The sequence below is a fragment of the Heloderma suspectum genome, chromosome 3, assembly GCF_057233095.1.
Source record: "Heloderma suspectum isolate Gila_16-S chromosome 3, 16-S_ref, whole genome shotgun sequence".
Lineage (NCBI taxonomy): Eukaryota > Metazoa > Chordata > Lepidosauria > Squamata > Helodermatidae > Heloderma > Heloderma suspectum.
Window position 1 is genome coordinate 188,036,580 of NC_139460.1, and position 19,430 is coordinate 188,056,009.

At 45.3% G+C, this 19,430-nt stretch overlaps 1 protein-coding gene across 2 annotated transcripts in view; it reads left to right on the plus strand.

Annotated features, from left to right (window-relative positions):
• Positions 1–19,430, plus strand: part of VCL (vinculin) — a 117,526-nt gene that overhangs the window by 57,067 nt on the left and 41,029 nt on the right. For both annotated transcript variants that reach the window (XM_084845178.1, XM_084845180.1), the window contains exons 5-7: positions 1,499–1,621; positions 5,665–5,825; positions 17,973–18,063. In XM_084845178.1, the coding sequence (XP_084701304.1) occupies positions 1,499–1,621; positions 5,665–5,825; positions 17,973–18,063 (375 nt within the window). The remainder of the gene's footprint in view (positions 1–1,498; positions 1,622–5,664; positions 5,826–17,972; positions 18,064–19,430) is intronic.

Here is a 19,430-nt window from a genome sequence, read left to right on the forward strand (position 1 = left end):
AGAGAGTTCTGACAAAATGTGGTCCACCGGAGAAGGAAATGGCAACCCACTCCAGTATTCTTGCCAAGAAAACCCCATGGAACGCATCACAAGGCTAAAAGATATGACGCCGGAAGATAAGCCCCTCAGGTCGGAAGGTGTCCAATATACTACTGGGGAAGAGCAGAGGGAATTTCCAAGTAGCGCCAGAAAGAGTGAAGCGGCTGGGCCAAAGCCGAAAGGACACTCAGCTGTGGATGTGTCTGGTGGTGAAAAGGAAGTCCGATGCTGTAAAGAACAATATTGTTTAGGAACCTGGAATGTAAGATCAATGAATCAAGGTAAGCTGGAGGTGGTCAAACATGAGATGGCAAGATTGAACATCGACATCTTGGGAATCAGCGAACTAAAATGGACAGGCATGGGCGAATTTAATTCAGGTGACCTTCATATCTACTACTGTGGGCAAGAATACACACAGTATTCTGTGTGTATTTCATAGTCAATAAAAGGCTGGGAAAAGCAGTACTGGGCTACAATCTCAAAAACGACAGAATGATCTCAGTACGAATCCAAGGGAAACCATTCAACATCACAGTAATTCAAGTCTATGCCCCAACCACTGAGGCCGAAGAAGCTGAGGTTGATCGGTTCTATGAAGACCTACAACACCTTTTAGAACTAACACCAAGAAAAGATGTCCTCTTCATCATAGGGGATTGGAACGCTAACGTAGGAAGTCAAGAAATCATGAACTGTGGTGCTGGTGAAGACTCTTACAAGTCCCCTGGACTGCAAGGAGGTCAAATCAGTCAAACCTAAAGGAAATCAACCCTGACTGCTCATTGGAAGGACAGATACTGAAGCTGAAGCTCAAATATTTTGGCCACCTAATGCGAAGAGAAAACTCCCTGGAAAAGACCCTGATGCTGGGAAAGATTGAAGGCAAAAGGAGACGGGGACGGCAGAGGATGAGATGGCTAGATAGCATCACCGATGCAATGAATATGCTCTGGGAGAGAGTGGAGGACAGGAAGGCCTGGCGTGCTATGGTCCATGGGGTCACGAAGAGTTGGACATGACTTAACGACTGAACAACAACAAAACAACAATAGCAGCTTTGTAATCATAGCAACATAATTTCCTGGTTTGTGTGTAACAACGTCCCAGAGTACAGGTTGAGTATGGGTTGAATATGGGTTGTCACTGAATTGTGCGTTGTCGTTATCTGTGAACCCTGCACTATGGATTAACTGTGGGTTGTTGACCAGAGACAACCCAGAATCCACAACCCAACAATAAGCCATGGGTTCTCTTCCTGGGTTGTTCATGTGCAAAGTTCACACAACGACAACCCACAATTCAACCCATACTCTGAGTTGATGTTACGTGCAAACCAGGCCAATATTTAAAACTGTAATTTAGTATATCCCTCTTTTGCTTGGATTGCAAAATTATGGATGGAATGTTGCTTATATTGTAGAAAAAGCAGTGTTGCTAATCGATTTTCTTCAAATAGGAATGACCAAGATGGCCAAAATGATTGATGAGCGACAACAAGAGCTGACCCACCAGGAGCACAGAGTCATGTTGGTGAACTCCATGAACACTGTGAAGGAACTGCTGCCAGTTCTTATTTCAGGTAACTTTCTGCAATACATTGACATGATCAAAGAATACACTGAAATGTACTGGATTGTGTATATACACATTTCATAAAATCATGCATGAATTCTATGAGACTATGCAGGTAGATGCATGTTGAAAGCATTTCAAAAATAGAAGCTACTTATATGTCTTGTAAACCAACTACAGCTACTAAATATGTAGTTTTATTTGTGGCTGACTTGCAGGGAAAGTTGTACCTCCCAAATCCTAGCTTGCATATCCTGTGTGTCTCCTATTTAAGTACAGTGAGTTGAGCTCCCTGAACATGTGAACTGATGAGCTATTTATATGTGATTATATTTGTGATGTTTGCCTGTAGCAGGGAATCGCTGTATTTCAGGCTGAGATCCCACTGAGGTGGTCACACAGGTTGACCAGCTCAGTGAGAACAAGGCCTAAATGAATATTCAAGGGCCAAGTCCTGGTCTAATACTCCACACTTCACTGGGCTCTCCATGCTGATGTTGTTGCCTCTTTCTCTTTATACCAAATATGCAGTAGTCCTCTCCTACCTGTGCACTCCCCAGTAGATATCCCCAGTTTATTCACAGCAAGCATCACAGTTGCTGTTGGTGGGAAGAGGCTTGTGTTTGTTTCTAGACCCATTGCAATACGTAAAGGTGATTGGAGAATATTCTGTTTCTCATTGAATTTAAAATGCTTGAAATTAAATAGGATGTCATAGTAACTTTATTGAGCCTAGAATCTCCTTCTGCTTGCCAGAATATTGTGGATTTAATATGAAGAACTATCTACCTATCTATCCCCCCATGCCCTCTGTTTTTCCACCATAAGATCTACAAATACATTAGAATGCAATAACATTTAACAAAAACATTTAAAAGAAAACTATAATTAAGAAAACTGTCTGGAAAAGACCCTGATGCTGGGAAAGACTGAAGGCAAAAGGAGAAGGGGACAGCAGAGGATGAGATGGCTAGATAGCATCACCGATGCAATGAATATGGAGTTGAGCATGCTCCGGGAGAGAGTGGAGCACAGGAAGGCCTGGCGTGCTACGGTCCATGGGGTCACGAAGAGTCGGACATGGCTTAACGACTGAACAACAACAATAATTAAGAAAGCAAAGCACTATAAAAGAGGAGATGTCAACTAAAACTGCAAAGTGCTAGCTGCCTACCCCTTGAAGTCTTGGCAAGACATGAATGTTTCCACTGACCACCTCAGAGGGCAAAAAATGGATTTGGCACATTTCCTTCAGGAGTGAATACCAAAAAGGGTGGGGGGGGCACCACTGAAAGTGTCGCATTTTTACTTCAGAGGGAGATGCACCTGCACAAAGGCCTTCCTGATCTCAACTCATCCTCGCTAGGAGGGAAATAATGTGGAAAATGTGCTCCCCCAAATATCCTGGGCCCAGGCCATATCCAGGGTCTAAAATTTCTGATGAAAATAATGTTCCTGAGGTATTGAATCAGGACCAGCCTGACTTTGCATGCAACCCAAGCAATCATTAGGGATAGTGATATTTTTAGAGGTGCCAATGAAGCAGACAAATGTGATCATAGAATCATAAAATAGTAGGCTTGGAAGGGGCCTACAAGGCCATCGAGTCCAACCCCCTGCTCAGTGCAGGAATCCAAGTCAGAGCATCCCTGACAGATGGCTGTCCAGCCTCGTCTTGAATGCCTCCAGTGTGGGAGAGCCCACCACCTCCCTAGGGAATTGGTTCCATTGTTGTATTGCTCTAACAGTCAGGAGGTTTTTCCTGATGTTCAGCCAGAATCTGGCTTCCTGTAACTTGAGCCCATTATTCCATGTCCTGCACTCTGGGATAATGGGAAGAGATCCTGGCCTTCCTCTCTGTGACAACCTTTCAAGTACTTGAACAACGCTATCATATCTCCCCTCAGTCTTCTCTTCTCAAGGCTAAACATGCCCAGTTCTTTCAGTCTCTCTTCATAGGGCTTTGTTTCCAGTCCCCTGATCAACTTTGTTGCCTTCCTCTGAACCCTCTCCAGTTTGTCTGCAACCTTCTTAAAATGTGGTGCCCAGAACTGGACACAGTACTCCAGATGAGGCCTAACCAGTGCTGAGTAGAGGGGAACTAGTACTTCCCAGGAGTTGGAAGCGATGCTTCTATTAATGCAGCCCAAAAGAGCATTTGCCTTTTTTGCAGCCACATCCCATTGTTGGCTCATATTCAGCTTGTGATCGACAACAATTCCAAGATCCTGCTCGCTTGTAGTGTTTTTGAGCCATTTATCCCCCATCTTGCAACTGTGCATTTGGTTTCTTTTTCCTAGGTGCAGAACTTGGCATTTATCCCAATTAAATTTCATTCTGTTGCTTTCTGCCCAGCGCTCCAGTCTATCCAGATCACTTTGAATTTGGTTTCTGTCTTCCAAAGCATTAGCTACTCTGCCCAATTTTGTGACATCTGCAAATTTGATCAGCATTCCCTGCACCTCCTCCTCCAAGTCATTAATGAAAATGTTGAAGACCACTGGGCCCAGGACTTAGCCCAGTGGTACCCCGCTCGTTACCTCTCCCCAGTTGGAGAACATCCCATTGATCAGCACTCTTTGAGTCTGATTCTGTAGCCAACTGTGGATCCACCGGATCGTTGTTTCATCTAGCCCACTTTGAGCTCGTTTGCTCATGAGGAGATCATGGGGACTTTGTTGAAAGCTTTGCTGAAGTCGAGGTATATAATGTCCACAGCATTCCCACAGTCCACAAGGGAGGTGACTTGATCAAAAAATGAGATCAGATTTGTCTGGCAGGACTTGTTCTTGACAAATCCATGTTGTCTTCGAGTCATCACTGCATTTTTTTCCAGGTGCTTACAAATGGATTGCTTTATAATCTGCTCCAGAATTTTCCCAGGGATTGATGTCAGACTGACTGGTCTGTAGTTCTCAGGTTCCTCCTTTTTACCCTTTTTGAAAATAGGGACAACATTAGCCCTTCTTCAGTCATCTGGCACTTTACCCATCCTCCATGATTGCTCAAAGAGAATAGACAGTGGTTCTGAGAGTTCTTCTGCCTTTTCCTTTATTACTCTGGGGTGCAGTTCATCTGGCCCTGGAGATTTGAACTCATTCAAAGTAATTAGGTGTTCCTTGACCATATGCCATCGATCTCAAGCCGCAATCCTGCCCTTCAGCCTGTACTTTGCCTTTGCCAGGGGGGTCATAGACCCTCTTTTGGGAGAAGACTGAGCCAAAGTAGGAATTGAGTACCCCTTCCTTTTCTTTGTCATCTGTTATCATTTTGCCATCCTTATTTAATAGCTGAACCACAATTTCTTTCCTCTGTCTTTTACTATGCACGTAGCTGAAGAAAGCCTTTTTGTTGCTTTTAGCATCCCTTGTTAACCTCAGCTCGTTCTCAGCTTTTGCCTTCCTGACACCATCCCTGCAATTCTGTGCTACTTGCCTGTACTCTACCTTTGCTGCTTGGCTTTCTTTCCACTTCCTGTATGTGTCCTTTTTTGTTTTCAGGTCATCTCTGAGCTTTTTGTGAAGCCACATTGGCTTCTTCTGTTGTCTTCTACCTTTTCTTCTTGCTGGAATTGTTTGTAATTGTGCCTTGAGAATTTCCTTTTTTAAAAGCTCCCACCCATCTTGGACTCCTGTTCTCGTTAGAGTCGCTTGCCATGGGACCTTACGGATCATTGTTCTGAGTTTATTAAAATCAGCTTTCCTAAAATCCAGGGTGCAGGTTTGACTACACTCAGCTTTTGCTCCCCTTAGAACCAAGAACTCAAGTACAACATGGTCGCTTTCCCCCAGAGTCCCAGAGACTGAGAAATTGCCCCCTCCATGGTATGCTGCTTGTGATGACTGTGGTGGAAGCTGCAAATAATTTGGGGTTGTGAAATTAGATATGTGTATTTTGTTTCAGTGAAGTGTAAGTGGTCCAGACGTCATGGTAAATAGCCATCTACTGTGGTCTCCATTTGTTCTGCCTGATTTTATGCAAAGGGGCATTTGGTATAATGTACCCTGGCTTCCTGATAGATTTTTCTGATCTATTGTGTAATCTTTGCAGCTATGAAGATTTTTGTAACAACTAAAAATTCCAAAAGCCATGGGATAGAGGAGGCATTGAACAACCGCAACTTTACAGTTGAGAAGATGAGTGCTGAAATAAATGAAATAATCCGTGTGTTACAGCTCACCTCCTGGGATGAAGATGCATGGGCTAGCAAGGTAGGTGTGCTGTCCAGTTTGAAAACAGCATTAGGATTCTACTAATGTTACTGTATCTTCCTTGCAAGAAAGCATAATTTTTACTTATAAGCCTTCACAAAGTGATGCTAGATAATTTTGTGTATAATTTCATCTTCAGGGAGTAACAACAAGGAGTAAAGTTTAGTAACAACTTTGTTAATGGAAAGTTAGATACATTTAGAATATTTGTAGCATTCCTATGCAAACTCCATAAAATTAAATTGGACTTGTAACTGATTTTTTAAACGTTTGCATCTCATGGCATCTCATATAAACATCCTTAGTACAATAAATTAAATAGCCCAATTTTGATGGTCTTCCACACCATGGTTTGGGAGGAAAAAAGCCATGAGCTTCAGTACCCCCTGCTCCTTGCTGCCTTCCCACCTTCCCTCGTGTGTACAGTTTCCTTCTCTGTTTCCTGTATTGGAGTACAAAACAAAAGGAGGGGAACCCTCAACTGCAAACACTAACCAGATCAATGGGACCACAAAGTGTAATATAATCAAATACAATGCTGCTAGTGATTGTAAGGTTCACAATAAATTATGACAACAAGTGTACATACACATCAATTTATCTCTGAATGATAATACTTAATGATAGTATGAGTGTTTGTACTATTGTTAAGTATTATCGTGCAGAGATAAATATATGTACACTTGTTGTTATCATAATTTATTGTATGATAATGTTATCATAATTTATTGTGAACCATACAGTCACTAAGGGTACAATCCTATCCAGATAGGCGGCTGACTCCGAACTCTGAGGCGACCGCCTATCCAAAGCAGGACAGGAGAAGCACAGAGGGGATTGTACCCTCCGCACTTCTTGTGCCCTGCATTTTCGGCTAGACAGCCCATTGCGGCTGTCTAGCCGCGGGAGGGCTGAGCAGGGGAGGAGGTTGCTGTACGACACATTGGATGTGTCGTACAGGCATTTCCACCCTCCCCACCCTGGAACGCCCCCAGACATGCCCCTTTTCGGCTGCTCTGCACTTCTCTTGTGAGTGCGGAGGATGGGGCCATTCCGTGCTGCTTCTGAGGCAGCGCAGAAGTCAGGGGAGGTCGGTTCTCCGGGAACCAACCTTGGAGCAAGGGCTCCGAGGTCAGTTCCTGGAAAACAGGATATCCTATGGCTGTCTAGCTGCTGTCTAGTGGCCATAGGATTGCTCCCTAACAGCATTCTATTTGATTGTATTACACATCCTGTATAAGACTAACCATAGTTTGCTCTGATGTCCAAACTGTCAAACTATGGTTAGTGGGTGCCCTCCAAACCAGAATTGGAAACCCACTTCCAATCCTGGTCTTTGATTTTAATTTGGAGGGCACATGGTAGCCATAGTCTGCCAATTTGGACGTCATGGCAACTATGGTTAGAGCTCAGTAAGACTCAGAAGCCATGGGCAAAAAGGGAGGAGGGAGCATGTGGGCCTGTGGCTTATTCATGATCCTAATTGAGGCACTGTAGTATTTACTTCCAAGTAGCTTGGCTCAGTTAAGAGCACTTTATTCCAGTTGTGATCAAAACAAGGATATGTTTGATGCAAGTGAATTATAAAAATGACAAGTTTTTTCTTTCTTTTTGTTTTTGTTAGTAAAGTCATTGCATACAAAAAACACCAGAATTACTTTCATACTAAAGCATCCCAAAAGCTACTTGTCCAGCTTCCTTGTGTAGTACAAGTATTCAGAATGTGGGCAAACTAATTTGCTGTTTCCTCTTACCCTTGGTACGGATTCATAACTAAGAGAATCAGCACAGGGCAGGAGGGGTGGTACTGTTTTCAGAAGCATATATAGATTTCCTTGCAAAATGCAGTCTGGGAGTCCTGTTCCAGCAATTCCCTTAAGATTACTTTAACAAATATTTAACTAGCCAGAACACCCAAAGGTTCAGAATCTTATTCAACGAAAAATAGATTCATGGAGGCTGAAAACCTGGAACATTTATAAAGGGGAACAGTGGCAGAGAAATTGAAAGTTGGGGCAGGGTCTCCCCCTTGCAACTCTGTTGTGGTTCCCCCAGCTAGGAGGCACGTTATTCAGGAAGCCTAAGGAGGGCTGGAAGATCACGGAAAGCACCAATAGCTGAACAATGCTTAGCCTTCTCTGTTGTCTCTTTTCCTCCTTAAACCCCTGAAGAATAAGATGGTATCTTCTCAAAAACATGTAGGGATGACTGCAGGAACGTAGACACTGCTCCCCTGGAGTGTCAACTAGGCAACCCAAAGTAGTTATTGAAACAAGCATGACATGGCAGCCCTCTTCATAGGAACGTAGGAAGCTGCCTTAGATCCAGTCAGACCATTGGTCCATCTAGCTCAATATTGTCTACTCTGGCTGGCAGCAACTGGTTTCAGACAGATTCTTTCCTGGACCTGCCATAAGATGCTGGGGGCTCAATTTGGGGCCTTCTGCATGCAGAGCAGTGCTCCACCATGGAGCTGTGGCTTGGTGAAAATGGGTTCAGGAATCAGGAGCATGCCAAGGGACTCTGTTGCCTCCTGCCCCCATGAATTCCCCTACCTCGCTCTATCACATTTCTGAGTTATGTGTCCTCAACCAGGATGCAGTGAAAATGGATGTGCTCTTAAACCCATTCTGAGAACCCTGTATAAAGCTAGGTTCTCAAAGCATGTAGGCGTATATGTGATTTCGTTTGGTGTTGGCTTGGTAGCATCCTGCTGTCTTCTCATGATTCCTACAATGGGATGCAGTTAAATCTGAATGAACTTCACAGGATTCTTTTGATGCAAGCAGTGTAGATAAAATAATACTTAATACAATACATTTTGGAGGGTGCGTCCCTTAAAGATCCATAGGCTATCACTGGAGATTTTAGTTGGCTTCGATCAACTGACAGCCCTAAATAGGTTGGGTGGGGGCAGGGGGAGAAAAGAAAAATCACAGCCGTTCCCAAATAGAGATGGTTGTGGAGAGTCTGTGGCTATGTTGTGGCTTGAGAACTAAAGCTATCATGATCTGTACTATTTATGCCCATCACTGTTGTTGTTTAATAATAGTTTACTACTTATCATGACTCCTTTTATGCATCTTTTGTTTTTCTGTGTTTTTTCTGTTCTTACTCTTTTTTCACCTTTTAGAAGGTAAGATCTCTTCCACAATCCACTCCTTTTACCCTTTGTACTTAAAACAGAAAAGCATGGCCCTGGGATGTTGTGCTGTGTACAGACTGTGTGCTGTGCATTTTTGTGTGTGTCGGTTGTTACACTGTACTCACTTCTGAAGACAGGGGTATTAAAACCCACTTAAAGCATTGCCAGCTTGACTGTGAGGTGTGGAGTTGTTTGCGAGGTGCTGACAGCCATCTGTGCTATCGCAAGGCATGCTAATATGGATTTAATGATGACAGGTTTCCTGGTGAACCTGAAGTCTTGCTGTATGTTTCTTGCTTCTATAGCTTATGAGCATCTTGACATTCAGGAGTAAGTATGTGGATAGCCTTTGCTTTCCTCCCCAAGCAAAAGAGATTTGGTTAATGCGTTAGACATGTTTTGGCAACCGTTTTTCTTAATTTCACCTTTACAGTAGGGAGAACTTGTATGTATGATCAACTCCATCTGATACGGCGGCTGCGCCCCTTCCTTCCCGACCATCTGCTCCCATCGGTAGTACATGCCCTGGTCTCCTCTCATTTAGACTACTGTAATGCGCTCTACGTGGGGTTACCCTTGAAGACGGTTCGGAAGCTGCAGCTGGTACAGAATGCAGCGGCTCGCCTGATTAAAGGCAGCCGCCGGCGAGATCACATCACTCCAGTGCTGAAGGAGTTGCACTGGTTACCAGTTGTTTTCCAGGCCAAATTCAAGGTGTTGGTTTTGACCTTTAAAACCCTATATGGTTCCGGCCCAGCCTATCTTAAGGAGCGCCTCCAGCAACACCAGACAGGCCGCTTAACAAGATCAGCCTCTGATGGCCTTCTCTCTGTCCCATCAGCCAGGACAGCTAGACTGGTGGGGACGAGGGAGAGGGCCTTTTCTGTGGTGGCCCCCACTCTGTGGAACTCCCTCCCTAGGGAACTCCGTCATGCCCCCTCTTTAATGAGCTTCCGTCGTGCATTAAAAACGTGGTTGTTCAGGCAGGCATTTGGGGTGGGTTAGGGTATTTTAAAAAAAAATTTATAGTAGAATTTTATTGTTTTAAATTGTTTTATGGTGTGTTGTACATCGCCCAGAGTGGCTGGGTGACCAGCCAGATGGGCGATTAATAAATTTAATAAATAAGAATAAAAAATAAAAAATATGTCTGTAAACACCAGTTTTGTAATTAGAAAATAGGTGTAGGTGGATTTTGATTTAATTGAGGAAGCTATATAGTGTTAATACAGTGATAGCACATGAAAAGCAATAGTATTTTGTTTGTTTTAAAAAATAAGTTAGTGCTTATGAGGCTGTCAGTGGCCATGATCCAAGGAAGCCAATTACATATGTGCTGGACACGGTATGCACAGTGTACAGGTACATCCATACCCTGAGTTCCAGGAACTTGTCTTGGTTTTCCATTGCATTTTAAAAATCCTGCCATGTACTAAAAATGGCTGGTACTTTTCTGCTGGGTGGGGGTTTTCCCTCCCTAAATTGTTCACATGTGGGTATGATAAATTCCCCTGTAAAGGGAAATACACCTTTTGGGCATCTGCAGTGGATGTGGTTTCCAAAGGTGTCCCAGAAGCTTCATTGGAATGGATAAAAAAAGGGAGCAGATTATGGGAGAAACAAAGATGGCTGCCAAAAAGAGAACTCTGAACATTTCTGTGAAAGATGCCTTTATTGTTATCAATTCTTGATCTCTTGAATTGAGTATTTGAGCATCTAGAGAAGATTGTTTTGTGTGTTCAATCACTAGTAGTGTTTCTCATCCTTTAGTAAGGCTAGCAATGTCTTGGCTGGGAGGGAGGATTGATTTTTGTTTGTTTGCTGTGCCAAGTGCATGTTTGTTTGTTTGTTTATTTATTAAATTTTTTAATTGGGGAGAGGATGGAACTCTGTGGCACCACACACATGAGAAGCCACGGGTCTGAAACCTCCTCTCCCAGTGCTACCCTCTGGTACCTGCCGGAGAGGAAGGACCGGAACCACCATAATACAGTGTCTCCAATACCCAACCTCTCCAGGCAGTCCAGGAGGATACCATGGTCAATGGTATCAAAAGCCGCTGAGAGGTTGAGGAGAATGAGGAAGCAGCATTCACCCCTATCCAAAGCCCTCCTCATATCATCCACCAAGGCGACCAAGGCTGTTTCTGTCCCATGCCCAGGCCTGAAGCGGATCTAGATAATCGGCTTCTTCAAAGTGTGCCTTCAACTGCATCGCCACCACCTGCTCAATGATCTTGCCCCAAAATGGCAGATTCGAAACTGGGCGAAAGTAGTTCAGAACTTGGAGATCCAACGAGGGCTTTTTAAAAAGTGGTCGTATCACTGCCTCCTTGAGAACCATGGTGCAGTCCGAGCCCTGTTCAGGGGGAGAGGGCGTTTCAGAGCCACCCGATCTAATGCCCCAGTGATTGCGGCATTCCATCCACCCACCCACCCACCAGGGTCTCAATCAAGTGGTCATTTGCGTGCGCCAGATAATCCCCAAGCACGTTCAGGAATCTGTTCAGATCAATAAGACGCCTGGGACGGGCCATTTTAATGGGTCCTCCACCCCTGCGGAGGGGTTGTGGAACTGAGAAGTCTAATGTCATCAGGTAGTGATTGGACCATGACAAGGGAGTGGTGGATATACTCCCAACTTCCAGATCACTCCCTGCTTCTCCAGAAATAAACACAAGGTCTCGCGCATGACCGCCTTCATGGGTGGGCTCAGTTGGAATAGGGTGCAGCTCCCAGGAAGCCATAGTCTCCATGAGGTCCTGAGGTGCCCCCGTGAGGACAGCCTCTGAATGTACATTGAAGTCCCCTAACACCAGTAAGTTAGGGGACTGTACACACACATCAGAGACCACCTCAAGCACCTCGGCCAGGGAGTCAGTAGTACAGCAGGGTGGGCAGTACACGAGCAGAATCCCCAGACTGCCCTTCGGGCCCAACCTCTAGTACGTGCACTCAGCAGCCTTGGTCTCCCAGAGAGAGGGTCTGGTGAAGACCAAGGACTGCCGGTAGATAACAGCCATTCCGCCTCCCCGATCCCCAGCCCTTGGCTGCTCTGCATATGAAAATCCATCTGGACACATGGCTGCAAGAGTTGGGGCAGTGGCCTCAGCCAACCAGGTCTCCGTAATACATGCCAGGTCTGCACCCTCATCCCAGATCATGTTATGGATGAGAGATGTTTTCTGTGGCATTGCAGAGCAGCAGACAAAGGCCAGAAGATGGAGTCATGCCTCCCCCAGCCATCCTCTGGCTCTGGACAGGCCCAGAACAGGGGACAAGTATTACACATCTCCCCCTTTTTCCCCTTACCTGACATGGCCTGCCCTGAGTGCTCCATCAGCACCTGCCACCCAGCCTCTGTATATTCTGGCCCTCAACACTCCCCCCACTGTCTCCATCAGGTGGACACATGCCCCCTTGCTCCCACCTATCAGGCAGGCTATCCACCCCTAAAAACACAACAGAATCCCCCCAAAACCCACCCCCCACCAACAGTTAAACAGAAATCAGAACAATACATCCCCCTCACAAATACTGCCAGGCAGCAGTCCACAGGGAGAGCAGTGGTGGTGGCAGCAGAAGGAGGGCCCACTTCCCTGGGTGGTGGCTTCTCCTGCAGATCCTGGCTTTCCTAGGCCACCTCAGCCAGCCAGCCAGCTTATATAGCCCTTCCAGGAAGGGACAGGTGGAAGTAGTTAGCACAGCTGGCTCAGTACCTGGGGGCCTGATCCTGCAGGGACTGGCAGCCTGCCCAGCAGAAGTCCACAGGGAGAGCAGTGGCGGCGGCAGCAGGCATGCCCTCTTCCCCGGGTGGTGGCTTCTCCTGCCGATCCTGTTACTTTCTGGCTTAGGCTTTCCCTGGAAAAAAGAGGTTCCTTCAGGGAGAGGAGGGAGAAAGAGATCTGGACTTCTCTGTGGGACAGGTGCAAGCCCAATGGACTTCTTGCCTTCCCCACCCCCTTTGAATGACCGTTATATTACAAAATATTTATGAAAGTCTCTTTGGTTTCAAACACAGTTTGGTGTGTGACATGGAGGGCCACTGTTTGAGAAACAGAAATTTTTCTGAACCGCCCAGAGAGCTTCGGCTACTGGGCGGTATAGAAATGAAATAAATAAATAAAATAAAAATAAAAATAAAAGCTAAAGTTGCCTTGGGCGTATGGAGTTGGGTTCAAGTTCTCTGGATTCTGGCCTATGGATTTAGACATCACAATTGTTAGAGACTCAAATTTTAGCTTCTCCTTGCCTTTTTTTTTTCAAAGCCTCTCTGTATAATATTTTTGCAAGCACATTTTCAAATTTTGCATGGCACTTGTACAAACTATGCAAGTTTTAAATAAAAATTGGAATTCTCAAAAGGCATAAAAGTCTGTGGGCTGTGAGTGCTATGGAGGTTATGTTCAAGCCTGCAGAATGTACATTGCCCATCTCTGCTTTTAATATTATATGCAAGAATTCTCTGGGCTGTACTTAGGATTGTTATGTCAGTCCCAATTTAGACATTTATTTTCACGTGGTTGCTGCTGCAAAGCCACTTCTCCATGGTTGGCTTCCACATTGCATTGGTTACGGGTTCTGGGGTGGCTGATAATGGTATAGAAACAACCCTTGGAATGTGGAATTTATATATATAACTGAGGTAACATGAGCACAGGACACGAGCACAGAGCACATGAGGAAATGAGCATGGAAGAGCAGTCTTACATTGACAGCACTATGCCACAAATATATTTGAGCCAAAGAGAGCAATCCTGTGGAGATCGACAGCTGCCTCCGAACCTGGGGGCGACTGCCTATCCACTGCAGGGCGGGAGGAGTGGTGGGGAGCACATCTCCTCTGCACTCTTGCTGCCCTGCTTTCGTGGCTAGACAGCTGAAATCAGCTGTCTAGCTACGGAACCTCAGAGCGCAGGGTAGGGAAGGCTGGATGACACATAGGAAGTGCCCTCGCCCTCCCCACCCTGTCCTGTCCCCAGGAACGCCCTGTTTCTCCCGCTCTGTGCTGCTCTTCGGAGTGTGGAGCAGGGACCGATCTGCACTGCCTATGAGGGGGTGCAGGTCGTTTCCCCTGCAGGATGGGGTGCAGGTCGGTTCTCTGGGAACTGACCTCGGAGTGCAGGCTCTGAGGTTGGTTCCGGGGAACTGACCAATCCTATGGCTGTCTAGCCACTGACTAGTGCCCCAAGACAACTAACAGATTTACATTTACATTGCTGTGGTGACGTTTAGACCTGAACATTGGAAGGGAATGCTGGCATTTTCTACTTGTAGTCAATGTAAAAAGCACATGGTAGGTATTTCTAGGATGGTTTATTTCAGAATGCAGTTCTGAGAGGTGGTATGTTTGAATATTCCCACATGTTACATACCTTTTCTATATGTAAAGCTCACATATCACGGAGAGGGCTCGCCTGGAACACTTCTTCCTGGCTTACTAGTGCTGTGTGTGTGTGTGTGTGTGTGTGTGTGTGTGTGGCTTTTGACCTGGAGGGGCAGTAAAACATGCAGTTCCCCATCTGCTTTCAGATGTCCTGAGGGGAACGAGATTGTGCTCTTTCTGCATGTTTGATTCTGCTCTACTTATCACCCCTACACTGAAAATCTCAGGATGCTGATACTGTTATGAAGTGGCAAATTGAATAACTGGTTTGCATTAATACTTGTTTCCCTCTTATTAAAATAGCGTGCTTATAACATGTAACCATTTGAATGCTGTGTCATGTATTGCAAGTGCTTTGACTTGCAGTCTTTCCTGTTTAAGCCTGGAGAATAGGGGATGGCTCTTAATGTTTTGGTACCTCAAAGTACTGGAGCATATGCATAGTGACTAAGTTAGTAGTTATGCCAGAAAGTTGGACTTGGTGTGTTCCTTCCACCATTGCCTTCTTTGGTCATGAAATGCAGATATGGATGGCTCAGACTCTCCAGACTATATTGCTTCATAGGTACTGGAGCTTTGCTGTCAAGTAAACTTCTTAATAGAGGCCATATTTTGCATTGAGTGAGGGCTGAAGAATCAATAACATCAGCTTTGCCTGCTGACTGAGTCAGGGAAGGGGTTCTTTAACCTCTTCCCCATCCCAATGAGAAAAAACACTGGCTTTATCAAATTCCTTATTATTCATTTCAGCCACTTACCCCAGAAACAGGCTGGGGACTCTTAACCACCACTATCCCCTGTGAACCTCAACCTACTCACCACCAAACAGCTAAGTTGCATAAGGGCCAGATGCAGCCTCTGTTGCAGGGATCCTCATTGCGGTGCCCACAGGCACCTCCAATGACACCCACGAAGCTCTTCATTCCCTGCCCCCTTCAAAATTTTATTTTTAATTAAAAAACTTGAAAAACCTTAGGGCACCAGGTTCTCCTTCCTGTTCCTGAACCTGCCACTGATCAGCTGTTCAGCAGGCAGGAAGAAAAGGAAAGAGTTGCTTCTTGGCCCCACCCAACCTTCTTCTGTCCCTGCAGACTGTTGCCCTTTGCTCTCTGTCTCTCTACTCCCAGCCTCTGGCTTTGCAGTTTCTCTTCCCCACCCCGTTTCCTCACTATTTCTTTCCCTTCCCTGGCCCTAGCCTTCTCCTTTCTCTCGCTTCCTAGCCCCTACCCTTGCTCTTTCTCTCCCACTCATCCCTTCATCTTGCTGTTTCTCCCCACTCCCAGCTGCGAGCCTTTCTATTTCTCTCCTCCACCACCTCTTTACCTTGCTGTTTCTCCCCCCTCCTATCCTCTAGCCTTGCTCTTTTTCTCCCCTCTACCCCTTTGCTTTGCTATTTCCCCCTTCCTCTCAGCTTCTAGCTTTGCTATTTCTCTCCCCACCAGCACCTCTTTAGTTCACTTTTGACTGCCAGGCCCTCACAGCAGCCATTGTGTGACTCCTCCATGGGAGCCATTTTGTGGTGGTGTCCACAGCAGTTTCTCAAATTTCAAAATGTGCCCATGGGTCCAAAAAAGGTTGGGGACCCCAGCTCTATTGCCCTGTTCACAGTGGAGGGTGGAAGGAACTAAAGAGCCCTTTGGACTTGGCTCATGTAGTAGAAAGCATCTGAGGTGCATCCTAAGAGTCGGGGGGGGGCTTGGTATTGGGGGCTATGCTGGGAAACAGAGTGAGCTCCTAAGTAGCCACTTGCCTATATTCTGGGGTTGTTCTGGCAAGAGCTATTGAAGGAACAGAGATATAGGGCACTGCATAGAACTTCCTTCTCCACACTGTCTCTTCTTGGCATTCAGAATTTATTTCTCCTAAATTCCCTCATGTACTGTTTTTCAGGAAACACTGGTGGTAATGGTTAATAAGGTATTCTACAGTGTTCTTCTGTAGATCATTGTAGTCCAACATATCTGGAGGGCACCTAGTTGGGGAAGGCTGACATAGATATTAACAGTTTGGCTTCTGATCCATCTTTGGGACTGAAATTCAGGTTGACCTTAGGAGGTGACCTAAGATGTGGGGGGACCCTGTTTATCATGGTAGATCTCTCAGCAGCTTTTGATACTATCGATAATGGTGTCCTGGGTTGCCTGAAGGGAGTATAAGGGAGCTGCTTTGCTTTGGCCCTACTCCTGCCTAATAGGCAAACTCAGAGCAGGGCAGCTCCTTGAGAAAATTTATTTGTGGGGTTCCATAAGCTTAGATCTTATCTGTTCTGTGTTGTTTAACATCCTACATGAAATGATTGGGTGGAGTCATCCAGGAGTTTGGAGTGAGGAGCCGTCAGTACGCTGATGACATCCAGGGCTATTTCCTTTTGCCATCTGAGGCAGATGTCACAGTGGATATTCTTGACAGGTGCCTGGAACAAACTGAATCTGGGTCCAAATAAAATGGAGATGGTGGTTGGGGGTCCACATGATTTGGGAAGGTATGGTGTACCTGCTCTGGATGAGATTACACTTCCTTTAAAGAGCAGTTTTGCCGCTAGAGGTTACTCCTGGAACCAGTTTTACTTCTGGAAGCCCGGGTAACATCTATGGCCAGGAGCAGCTTTCGTCAGCTCCATCTAAATCTTGAGCTGCTCACGCCTCTTTTAGAATGGGGATCTGCCTACCAGCATATGTTTCTCTGTAACCTCTCCTGTGGATCACTGCAAATTGTGCTACATAGGGCTGCTTTTGAAAATCGTATGGAAACTTCAGCTGGTATAAAATGTGGGTCTTTGAAATCTTGGGTTTAACACCCTACAGAGCCTGCAGCTGGGGTACTTAAGGGAATTTCTTTTTTCAGCCAGCATTTGAAGGTCTTAGCCGAATTGCTGTTTTAATCCCAATGTGATTCTTGTTTCATTATGCTGCTTGGCCTGATTTTATCTGTTTGCCTTAATGCTAATCGTACCACTTATGTAAACTGTAAGCTGCCTTGAGGGCTGCTTTGGAGTCAAAAGGCAGAGTGAAAAAGGGCCTCACACATGAATTCTTTGCTGGGTTAGACCACCTGTCTATCTTGCTCAGCTGCCCTTTGGTCTTCAGCTGGGTACTCCTGAGAAGTTTAAGGCAAAGGCCATTCCCTGTTTTTGTCCTCAGCATCTTGTAGTCAGACGAATATGGTCTGAACGGAGAAGCTGCAGTTCTGGCTATTGTTGCTTGTAGCACCCACCATACTGCTGACTTTGCGTAGTCATTATTCTCTCACTGGGGCACAAGGAACAGAAAACTTTGGGCATGTAGGAAAGCTGATATTCTGGAGGTACTGTTTATAATGAATTGACATGGAGCTGCATCTGCCTCTTCCCCACTCTCCTATGCATTAGATTACCGTAAATAGGAACCCTAATGGCAAATGGGCAGAGAAAAATGGAGAGTGCAACCCTAAAGCAATGCATGTTACAACTTCTGCATTTTGAGTGACAAGAATGTGTCTGATATTTAACATTAAGCTGCTGATACTTCTATGAATTGTTTTTAATACAAGAAGATTGTGCTTAGTTTTGTGTTTTGCTGTCAAAATCTGAATTTGGTAGTACATGATTGGGATAAATTCATTTTTTTCTTTGTATAAAGGACACAGAAGCCATGAAGAGAGCATTGGCCTTAATAGATTCCAAGATGAACCAGGCCAAGGGCTGGCTTAGGGACCCCAGTGCTCCGGCAGGTAACATTGAAGTCTTTGCTGATGATGATCAAAACTGGACACACCTTTACGTGGAAAGTTATGTGTAGTATGCAGTAGGAAAACAAAAAAATCTGTACCAAGAAAACCTGAATTATGTAACCTGCATAGGGTTACCAAGTCTGGAACATCCCAGGGCCTGAGGTTTCAGGAGCCAAACCTGAGATCTAGGGATGGCCAATGGTGATGTCATTGGGGTGGTGTGTATGTGATGTCACAGGGGGCCCCAGTGATGTCACGGGGGGTCACCAGAGTTGGACCCAAGGGCACTTATTTTGCTACACACAAGCTTTTTGCCACATAGTTCAACCCACCAAAGCAACGGGGTGGGGTGGGGGAGGAAGAAACCCATTTCACACACAGGCAAACTGAGGTAGCAGGCAATTAAAGTCAATGACTGCAACAGAGAGTGTGAGTTTGGGTTACATAATTGCAGCATCTAAGTTCACAGAACCAACAGAGAGCAGGCTTTTTTTAAGTGGCTTAAAAAAACACTCCAATTTATCCAGAGTATGGCACAACACAGAGAAAGGCATTTGTAGATCCCACTTCTCCAGGATTTAAATTAAAGGGAGATGGGAGACCATGAAACTCATTTCACACACAAGCAAACTGAGGCAGCAGGCAGTTAAGAGTCAATAACTGTAAGTGTGAGAGTTTGGGTTACATAACCACAGGTGGTTTTTTTTTTTAAAGTGTGGCCCAGCAAACATTAAACAGGAGGAATTTAGCCAGGAATATGTGTTAACTTGCACCACCAAAAGGAAAGAAAGGATTTTTAAAACTATATGTTCACAATGTGACTCAGATGCATTATATAGTAAAACAAAATGGATTCCAGGCCCAAATTTACAAACGGTTCAACCCACCATCCCCTCCTCTACCCTGCAAATGTATCCAAAGCAACGACAGGGATAAAGCAGTTTCTAGCACAAAAACCCATTTCTCACACACATTCACACGCTTACATGGGCGTAAGTCCCATTGAATTCAGTGGGACTTACTTCTGAGTAGACCTACATAGGATTGCTGTATATATCCCGTAATTTAAAAGCACTAGTTGGCACACACTAGCAAATCATGCCAGTGTGTATTCTGTCACAATTATGATGATTATGTGCTCAGCTTAGTCCCTGAAAAAACAAGCTCTGGGGCTCAGCTGTCTCTCAAAATGATCTCTGGAGTGTCGCCTTCCTTGGCCTCCTCCTGGCCATTTTCTCTCTCTCGTCTGTCTTCCCCCCTTTTGTTCCTCACACTCCTGCCTTTTTCTCCCTCTCTCCTACTTTCACCCCTTCTCTCGTCTGTCTTCCCCCCTTTTGTTCCTCACACTCTTGCCTTTTTCTCCCTCT